The sequence below is a fragment of the Myotis davidii genome, unplaced genomic scaffold, assembly GCF_000327345.1.
Source record: "Myotis davidii unplaced genomic scaffold, ASM32734v1 scaffold329, whole genome shotgun sequence".
In the NCBI taxonomy this organism is placed as follows: Eukaryota; Metazoa; Chordata; class Mammalia; order Chiroptera; family Vespertilionidae; genus Myotis; species Myotis davidii.
The window spans coordinates 330,708-341,376 of NW_006300374.1; the positions used below are offsets into that span (position 1 = coordinate 330,708).

General features: G+C 40.7%; 1 protein-coding gene across 1 annotated transcript; it reads right to left on the minus strand.

Annotated features, from left to right (window-relative positions):
- Nucleotides 1–1,465: 1,465 nt before the first annotated feature.
- TAS2R4 (taste 2 receptor member 4) lies at nucleotides 1,466–2,365 on the minus strand. The gene has a single exon (XM_006777128.1). It carries the CDS (start codon nucleotides 2,363–2,365, stop codon nucleotides 1,466–1,468), a length of 900 nt encoding a protein of 299 aa, XP_006777191.1.
- Nucleotides 2,366–10,669: the final 8,304 nt, after the last annotated feature.

A 10,669-nucleotide genomic window follows, 5' to 3' on the forward strand; every position in this document is an offset into this window, starting at 1 on the left:
TCAGTCCATGGCTCCTCTTGGCTTTCCACTGAATTCCACATCATATGCTCAGGTACACTCTTTTGTAAAGTTGCACACAGCTTGTGTTGATTTCACTATTTTAAACTTGCTTTTTTAAAAATTTGAAGATCTAATTGGCCTTAATTAAGAGATTCTCAAATGGAGCAGCTTCCCATCAAGCCACTAGGACAGCGGTTCTCAACCTGTGGGTCGAGACCCCTTTGGCAGTCGAACGACCCTTTCACAGGGATCGCCTAAGACCATCCTGCATATCAGATATTTACATTACGATTCATAACAGTAGCAACATCACAGTTATGAAGTAGCAACGAAAATAATTTTATGGTTGGGTCACAACATGAGGAACTGTATTTAAAGGGCCAGAAGGTTGAGAACCAATGCACTAGAAGGATACTCTCTGAAACTTGCTTTTGACTTTGGGCTAGTTCCCTGGATTTTAAGATTCTTGGAACTGTCCTGGATTGGACTTCTTTAATATTAGTCACTCCCCTCCACCTAGCAACTCTGACCCTTCCATTCTTTCTAGTACAAACCTAGAAATTCAGTCCTCTATACTGTTTTCCAAGATATGCAAATAACCAGAGTCCATCGACACAGATGAATGTCTAAAGAAGATGTGGTACATATATACAATGGAATATTACACAGCCATAAAAAGATAATATATTTCCATTTGTAACAATATGGATAGGCCTTGAGGGTATTATGCTAGGTGAAATATGTCAGATGGAAAAGTACAAACACTGTATGATTTCACTCATATGTACAATATAAAACAAGAAAGAAACAAATGGATAACAACAACAACAAAAAACTCATTGATACAAAAAAACAGATCAGTGGTTACCAGAGGGCAAGGGGAGTGGGGAAGGGTGAAATGGGTAAAGCAGGTCAATTAATATGGTAGCAGATAGTAACTAGACTTTTGGTGGTAAGCACGATACAGTGTATATAGATAGCAAATTATAATATTGCATACCTGAAATTTATATAATATTAATAACTAATATTACCTCAATAAAAAAAGAAAAAAGAGGAAGAAAATAAAAAATTCAGGCACTTATATTACAAAAAGGATAAACAACTGTCAGGGCTTAAACTACAGAGATGTGAACTATAATGTATTGATTAATTTGGGGGAACTTCCCATTCTACTTCAGTAGCCAATAAAACAATGTGGTGATTTCTATTATCCAGGAATGTAATGCCCATGCAAAAAACATAAGTAATACCGCAAACAAGTTCCTTTTAAAAAGTGCCTAATTTAAAAGTATTAGCAAAAAAATTTGCAAGCCGAACTGAAATGCAGGCACTCAAAGGCCTAAGAAGTCAGATCACAATTACAAAATGCATACATCAGACCACTGGGAAAACTGCTAACAGAGAAAAATCTTGCTCCCAAACCATGAATTGACTCCAGCCACTGTTTACTACTGATATTCCACTATTTGTTGAAGCAAATAATCTTCTTTGCTTTGCTTTTCAGTTTAGGATGTGTGAGAACAATGAGAACAGAATGTCCTGGAATGTAAAAGGTGGAAATTATTATACATATGGATCTGGTTCCCAAATCCAAATCTTTAGAAGGGAGGTATTGGAACAGGGTGGCAACTGTATGCGGAATGTAGAAGAGGAGGAAATAAGCCATCAGCTTAATAGCACCCACATGAGCTTCAGTCTGGGGATTCCAAAAGCCAGTGGCGTTTCTCTGCATCTTCTGTATATGTCTCCTCAAGGAGTTTATTAACAAGGAAGCAGCAGTCACATTAATGATGAACTGGAGAAATGAGTTCAAGAACAAAGAGATCATCACTGACAAGGTGCCCTCATCGGCGTTAAATTCTGTGCCATTTCTCTCCGTCGTCACAAATTCAGGAAAGAATAGCTTCTGTCTGAGCACAATATACAGAAGCATGGTGAAGGCAGAAAGCAACACACAGGCCAGCAATAGCCTGGGGGTCTTTGGGGAGAGATTTCGTTTCAGCAGAAGAAAAATTGAGTATTTCAAGTTAGCAATCGTCACACAGTACAAGACATTGAGCAAAGTTACAAACCAGAGGCTACTGGAGTCCAAAAACACCCAAAACAACAGGAAAATTTTGGATAAGTAAACTAACCTTTCAACATTTGGAGAGATGAAGAAGCAGAAGATGTACACCAGGGATATTCCCATCATGAGAAATCTGGTGATGCCTAAGCTGAACAGGATCCTATCCGAAGAGGACATTCCGTGGCTTTGGACCCAAGTCTTGTAATTGATCACTGCAATAAACAGATTCACAATGAGTCCTACAAAATCCAAAACTACTGAGATAATAACAGAGAGAGAAAATATTTGGAGCATCTTTAGTCATGGAGGACTCAACAGCTGTGGTGCTGATGTTGGGAACAGGGGAAATACTGAAATGTAGAAGGAGGCACCAGCATCCAGCCAGGAGGGCATTTCCTTTTTCATTTTTCCCCAGTGTGGCAAATGAGCCATTAGTGGTCTAAGAGCCAGCTGCTTTTACTGAGATGCAAATCTTCCAAGGATTGTATTACTATTTCTTCATTCATATCCTGTTTTCTTTAGAAATGCCTAATTCAAACAGCAAATGTGGACCTGGGAATCCACTCCTCCAAGGGAAGGAGAGCTGAAGGGAGGAGTTATGGCAGGTTCCAAGGACTGCAAAGCCAAACGATAGAGTTCCTTCCAGCACTGTTTCTGTCACTGCTCCACAGTGAGTGCAGCTTTCTTCACAGCAAGCCCAGATAATGGTGAGAATCCCCATGCCTCACTTGTATGCACCCCCATCCACACATCCATGAATTACTTGAATCCACCTTCTCTCACCCCTCTCATCTGTATGTCACAGCTGTCATTCTGGCCATGCTGATGTTACCCTTCCAGGCAACCAATCAATGTGTCTCTCTCACATCTCTCTCTCTCTCCCCTTCCACTCACTCTAACAATCAGTGGGGGGGAAATATCCTCAGGTGAGGATTTTTTTTAAAATGTGATCCAGTTGGTTAGTATGATCGGTAAGCTGGTTCTGTCAGGAGTTATTTCTGAAGGATTCAATGTGGGAAAAGTGTTAAAACCCTTCAAGAAAATTTGCCCTTCAGTCAAATATAAGTCTTATGAAGATCCCTGCTTTGGAGTTCCCTGAGTATGGTGACTCTTCCTGTGTGTTTGTCCTATGGCTTGACCCCAAAAGCCATGTCTATGAAATTATTACAAAACAAATTGGCTCCTTGGGGATATGAAGTTTTTATTTTAGGGCAGCTCCCACTCTTACCCAGCTGTGGATCTCATCTCCTTGCCCTTGAGCTATGATGGGCAGCAATGACTCTGCAAAGAGGAAGGCCTGATACGGCCCTGCTGGTGAGCTGGATCCTGATCTATATCCACCTGAGTAGACAAGTGCCACAGTGCCCTAAAACAGTCTTGTACATCTGACTATTCACTGGAGCACAAGACGACTCCCTGGTGGGTACACTGCAGTTATGAGTCCAAACTTTGCTACCTGGCAGATCTGTAGGGAGACCTTTAGGGCAAATAGTCACAGCAAAAGGATGGCTTAGCTTAGCTTGATGAAGGCTTTGAAGAATGAGATCAGTCACGAATAAATAAGAATTACAAACTTTGAATTGTTTTCAAAAGAGTACCAATATTGCTTAGGACGAAGAAAGAAGGAAGCTTACAGTTCTTTGGCTTTTCTGAGTACTTACTATGTCTCCAGCAATGCACAGGGACATTGCAAAAATTTGGTTAACCTAAAATAGTTCCAGGAGGGAGATATGGTTATCCCTATTTTGGGGTGAAGAAATGAAGATCAAAGAAAGTAAGTGACTGCCAAAAAGCATAGTAGCTAAGTTAGAAGGTCTTTCTGAGACTCAGTTCTTTCAACTATACCAGGCTTCCCCTCATTGGTTTGTTCATTCACTAAATTGTTATTATCATCTAGGGCACTAATATATAAGATGCTAGCAAACAGAGAAGAATAACTCATATCCCACCTTCAAAACACATACAGAATAGTGGGAGAGGCAGACAAATAGCAAAGAGACAGACAAATAGACATTTACATCAGTGTATTAGGAGCTATAAAAGGAAAAACAAAGGGTGCATTGGGATGTTCAGAGGGAGACATTTCACCCAGCCTAGGAGTTCAGAAAAGGCTCCCTTAAGGAGACATATAAATTAAGTCTTAAAGATGCAAAGTGGTTATCCAAGCAAAAGGCTAGGGTGGGAGGGAGGATACTGGAAACAGAGGGAGAACTCTACTGAAGGAGGTGACAAAGAGTGTGGTAGGTTCAGAAAACAGAAGGATGGAGGGATGCAAAGGGCAGTAAGTGGTCAGAGATGAAACTGGAAAGATAAATAAGAGTGAACTACTTGTGCCATAGTAATGACTTTCAACATAAATAATCATTCTAATAACACTATCAGAGGCATGTACAACATTTTCGAAAAACACAGAGTGCTGATCTTTTTCTGAGAGAGCCTGGAGGAGGCAGGTCTGGGAGGGTAAGAAACATTAATAAAGCTGATGAGTGAAGAGGGAAGTCTAGGCAAAGAAAGCAGCTTACACAGAAGTGTAGCAGCTAGAATAGTATGTCACATTTGAGAAAGCAGTTCAAGGTTCTTTGGGAAAAGTAAGGAGTGGGAAGATGAAGCTAGATAGGAAAATAAGGGCCAAATGACGAATGGCTTTATGTTCCAACATAAGAAGTTTAGACTTTATCCAAAGCAATGGACAGCATTGCAGGACTTCAGAGAGGAGTATTATGATTGTATTTTCACTCTATGAAGAACATAATCCACGTACTGTAAGTATGTTTTGCTGGGAAGGGGTGGAATTGGAAACAGAAAACTAGTTAGAATCCTATTGCAGTCACTCTGATGGACTGAAAAGTAGAAATCGAGACTGAGGGACATTTGAGAGAAATGTTTGCAAAGTATAACCAAATGGATCTAGTGGCCAAATGGCAGATGAATACTGAAGCTGAAGGAGAAGGAAGAATCTGGGACAATTTCCAGAATTCTAGTGCACTTAAAGAAAATAAAACAAAACAAACAAAAAAACCCCACACATCTTTTCATAACAAGAAGCATAGGCTGAAATGGCATTAGACTTGAAAAAGATTTTAGGTGGTAGGGAGGAAGAGACGGTGGACAGAATATTCAGACAGTAATGTAGTTCTGATACCATAAAAAGGGGAGGGGGAAAGAAAAAGAATGGGTAGGCAGGGCCCCAGACTGCAGCACAGTTCTTCAAGCTTACGGAGAGTCCTTGGGTCCAAAGTGCCTGTTGGAAGGGTCTCATGTCAACAGAACAAGCCTGCCTTAGTACCCCACAGTGCTCCATCACTAGGTGAGAGCAGCCTTCAGGAAGTGTGGCCTCAAAGGGATGGATCTCAGCAGCTGGAGCCATCTGTGAAGTATGTGGCTACTGCAGAGAATTTTGTATTTTCATGACTGTCACAACAGGGAGCTAACACAAAGAACACCAGAGCCAGAACCCTCTCTGCTAAGATGATCCCTTCCTCAGAGCTGAAGCATCCATTTCAATGATGCAGAGATGTCTTTATTGCCCACTAGCTAGGATGTTTTTGAGAATAGCAACTGATCTAGCATAGTGCTTGGTGCGAAGTATTAGATGAATATCTGGCACGAATGAGTAAACTGGAATCAAGATAAGCCAGAATCAAAATGGGGTGAGAAATGTATTTACTCCTGGACTATTACAGCAGCAAGCAGCAACTGGCCAGACCCACTCCTTTCTCAGAGAGACCTGCTAGCTGAGCAACAAGAATACAAACTTCAGCCTCCACAAATATTTCATAAATATTTCTCTCTGGCTGGAAGTACCGAGTTGGCAACAACCTGATATCAAGGCCAAGAAATTCCACTCGTGAACTTCTGAAAATATATTTTCCAGGGCTAACCTGGAAATATTGTTCTGGTCACCTGGCCAGTTCCACCAAGTCACAATGACAATTTAATCATAGTGGAGTCAAACAAAATATATTCACTCTGCAAACTCAGACGTACAGAGAAAACATAAGGTTCTTAATTTTGCCTACAAGTAATATGGTTTGTGTCCTGAGCCCCCACCTACTGGCTGGGGCAAGTGTTTAACCCAATGGGATAATATGAAGAATGTCTTCAGAAAAATGTTCAGTCTCTTCAGATTTATTTTTTTAATCTTTATTGTTGAAAATATTACATATGTCCCTCTTTTTCCCCCCATTGACCCCATCTAGTCTGTTCCCGCCCCCCGCCCCAGGTCTTCATACGCATAGAAGTTCTTAGGTTGATCTTTTTCCACCAACCACCACCTTCCCTCTGAGATTTGTCAGTCTGTTCCATGCTTCTGTTTCTGGATCTATTTTGTTCATCAGTTTATTTTGTTTATTAGATTCCACATATGAGTGAGATCATGTGATACTTATCTTTCTCAGACTGGCTTATTTCACTTAGCATTATACTCTACAGTTCCCTCCATGCTGTCTCAAACAGTAAGAGATCCTTTTTATTGCTGCATAGTAGACCATGGTGTAGATGTACCACAGCTTTTTTTCTTTTTTAATATATATTTTCTTGATTTCAGAGAGGAATAAATAGGGAGAGAGAGATAGAAACATCAATGATGAGAGAGAACCATTGATTGGCTGCATCCTGCACACCCCACACTGGAGATCAAGCCTGCAACCTGGGCATATGCCCTGATGGGGAATAGAACCATGACCTCCTGGTTCATAGGTCAATGCTCAACCACTGAGACACATCAGCCAGGCAACCACAGCTTTTTTATCCACTCATCTACTGATGGGCAGTTGGGCTGTTTCCAGATCTTAGTTATTGTAAATAGTGCTGCTATGAACATAGGCATGCATATGTTCTTTCTGATTGGTGTTTCAGGCTTCTTGGGATATACAGTGGGGCCTTGACTTACCAGTGTCCTGACTAACAAGTTTTCTGAGATACCAGCTGTCTCTCAGCCTATTTTTTTGCATTGAGTTGATAGAGTAATTTGAGTTAACAAGCTCCTTAACGAGCTCGGTTTCCGAACGAATTAAACTCGTAAGTCAAGGCCCCACTGTATTCCTAAAAGTGGGATCAGAAATCTCTGAGACATCCTCCCTGTGCCATACTGCTCTCCTTTAATTAGGATCCAGGTGTATGGGGAGAAGGGCGAGATGAATTCTGCCTCCTGGTAACAGAGAAGTGTCTCAACCTCTCCCTTAGTATCCTTGTCTCCTCAGGCTTCTTGAAAGAGGTCCTTATTCCTTGGTTGCTGCTTGTCCTGCCAATATTCAAGACTAATTTTGCCCGTGCTTTGCTCCTACCAACTGCCAACTGAGAGCTTTTATGCAGTTCTCACAGAGTGGGGAAATCAGGACTCTTACCTGTTCTACTGAAATCCCTTTTCTCTCTCCCTCTCACCTTCCCAACGTCTGCTGGGGACTGGGAGATCTGTTCCTTCCTTGTCCTCTTATACCACCAGCAACAAGGAAGTTCACAGATTCACTGTCATAAGAGTAGGACACTATGAGCTACATACTCCAGACTCAAACCTTGATAGATTAAAATAGTAATAATATTGTAGTGCAGCCGTGACCAGTTTGACTCAGTGGATAGTGTCGGCCTGCAGACTGAAGGATCCCAGGTTCAATTCCAGTCAAGGGCATGTACCTTGGTTGCGGGCGCATCCCCAGTGGAGGTTGTGCAGGAGGCAGCTGATGGATGTTTCTCTCTCATCGATGTTTATAACTCTCTATCCCTCTCCCTTCCTCTATGTAAAAAATCAATAAAAAATATGTTTAAAAAAATATTGTAGTTCATTTACTATGTTTTAGTTGCTAAGATACTTTCCATACATTATTTTATTTAATCCTCACACCAATCCTATGAAGTATGCCTATTTGATAGTGAAGGAAACTGAAGTCCAAGGACGTTTGGTAACTTGACAGAACCTGCATCTAATTAGGGGAGTCAGGATTTGAACCCAAATTTGTGTGATTCCAGAACTAACTCTCTTAGCCACTATGTTATATATACCTCTAGTCCAGCAAAATGTAGAAATACCAGAAAATAATATACAATTGTCAGCAGCAGTTGTTGGAGTTTATAAGCCACTTTTGCTCTCTTAAAAAAGAACTTCTTGCAGGATAGGAACAAATAACATTGACTTTGCACTTATCCAAAGTTAAATTACAAACACAACTTTAAGATGCTCTAGCTAGCCCTATTCATCAACAGTTGGAAAAAGAAGGGACATTGCATAAAGCAAAGAGCACTCATAAGCACTGAAACTGGGAAATTTTGGAATGTATTTTTGTTGTTGTCTTTTTCATTGATAATCCTCCTGGACCCAAACTCATTAATTGTCAAGACCTATGAACTTGGCCCAAGAGGTCGGAGAGTACTAAAAAAGAGAAGTAATCCGATGTGACTTAAAATAGAGGTTCTAATGGAAACTTGGAAGGTCTCATGAGCTACTGATATAAGTTGCTATTGAGTCACGTGTTAAAGTCCTCCCCAATACACCAGAGACAGATGTGTGTCAGAGGACACACATGGCCTTAGGAACAAGCTCTAACATATAATTGAACTCCCAATGCAGGGACAATTCTCATCCCCATGCTCTGGCCCAGGGAACCGGGTTGTAGTGGAGGAAAGCCATGCTCTGGTCCCTTGTGCAGCAAACAACTGGATTGAAGAGTTTTAAGGGGTTTAGCAACTCAAGCTAATTCATTGAAAGCAAAACAAAACAAACAAGATGGCCCTTCTAGTGTTTCTCAAAACTGGGCCTGAGGTATTAATTAGGTAAATCTTCCCCATGCCCTGGGACTCGCAGAGGAGCTGGCACTCAGTCAACTGGACTCCCACAGCAGACTCCCACCCAGGGAATTGCAGGTTTTCCAGCCACACTCTGGGCTCTAGTGGAGTGAACAGCAGTGGTAACTTTAGCATGTTCACTGCACCATATCTAAATCTGTTAGGTCGGGGTAGGGTTTAATGGAGCTACAAGGAAACAGAAGGGAGGGGGAGCCTTCAGAAGCTAGCCAAAGGCACCAAGAACCAAACAGCAGCCAAGCCAAAATCTCCAGGAAAATGTCATGTTCCATTAAAAGAGAGGAAAATCCCATGCGTGAGGCAGAAGGCAGAATCAGGAATTCAGGGAAGGGCAAAGAACCAGAAGGTCAGAACTAGGCAGAGAAGTTGTCAAAGTGACAGAAAATAGCAACAAGTGATCAAGAGTGGGTAAGGATGAAACCAAGAACAGGGGTGGGTTAGGGTGAAAAGCAGATGCCAATCCAGACAGCATGGATCTCCTCTGATAAACTGCCCTGTGCTGAAGAGAAGCACAGATTTTTACCAATTATAGAAAGACCTGTTTCAGAATCCATTTTGGTAAACTGGGAATGAATATGAAATCATTCTTTTAAGTTTCAACAGATGCCTTTTTCAAAGAGAATTTTATGTTGGAATTATAACGTTTCCCAATAGCTTCAAGGGGCAAGCATTAATTTGAAAGCAAACAGATCAAACGACATTTTATTTCAGTAATTTTAGAAATGAATATATAAATCCCAGAACCATCCTAAAATTGATTTCTGGTTACATATGACCAAATGCAACTAGTGTGATGATCCTTCATGCTATGTCAAAATACAACAAAATAAGAACAATAACAATAGCAATATTTATGAAGTATTTTTACTCCATGTAGGACTCGAAACATTTTTCATGTTGTTGACTCATCCATTCCTTCCACAACAATTCTACCAACAATACCATTCCCATTTTATAAACAAGAAAAGTGAAATAGAGATTAAGGAACTTCCCCGAAGTCACCTTGCTCCTAAGGGTCAGGATATGAACCCAGGCTCTCAGGGTCCACATTCCGATAGCTTCACCTGGGAGAGCCCCATTAGTGATAAAATCCTGATTCAGGATTGCCATGTGTCCTGAGTATGTTCACAAGTTGGATAATTCTTCGTGATCTTAGGCATAATATTCTCATTGACTTGTAGCCAATGTTCAATGATAGGAAGTAAATCAATTTCTATGTAATTGTATTAAAATAAATGTGATTAAACTTATAAAAACTACTTATATTATCTTTCAACAAAACTGAAAATTTAAAAGCAGATGTCCATCTGGGGTCATTTTAAAAATGCTTGGACTTTTGCTCAATCTAAAAAAAAAACAGAAAGTACTTGAAATTATACTTTAGCAAAATGGCAAAGGAATGCAAGGACAATTGCAATGGAAGGAAAATGACTTCACCACTGGAAAACTGGATTGTAAATAGGATCCAAGGGTCTTGACTGTCATTCCTCAGCATTGTTCATCACACAGTGAATTTGTGGAAACTGGTAACTTGTGGCAACTGCTGCACAGTTCACGGTTAGTTACAATGAGAGCTTCACCTGTTGAGCACTTTATACCATATATTGTGCTGAAATGCTGGCACACATGGTCTCAGGCATCTCTAAGACTCTGTGATGTGATCTCACAGTCCACATTTTAAATGAGGGATGAGAGGACCAGACAGGTGATTAAAGTAGCTCACTTAAGGACAAAAGTCTTGGAAAATGGACAGAACCAGAATTCAAACCAAAGTCTGTGGGACTGCAATGCTTTTGCTCTTTC

Bases quoted from the DNA above. Each gene is read 5' to 3' on its own strand.
- TAS2R4 (XM_006777128.1), bottom strand. From the start codon at position 2,365: ATGCTCCAAATATTTTCTCTCTCTGTTATTATCTCAGTAGTTTTGGAT.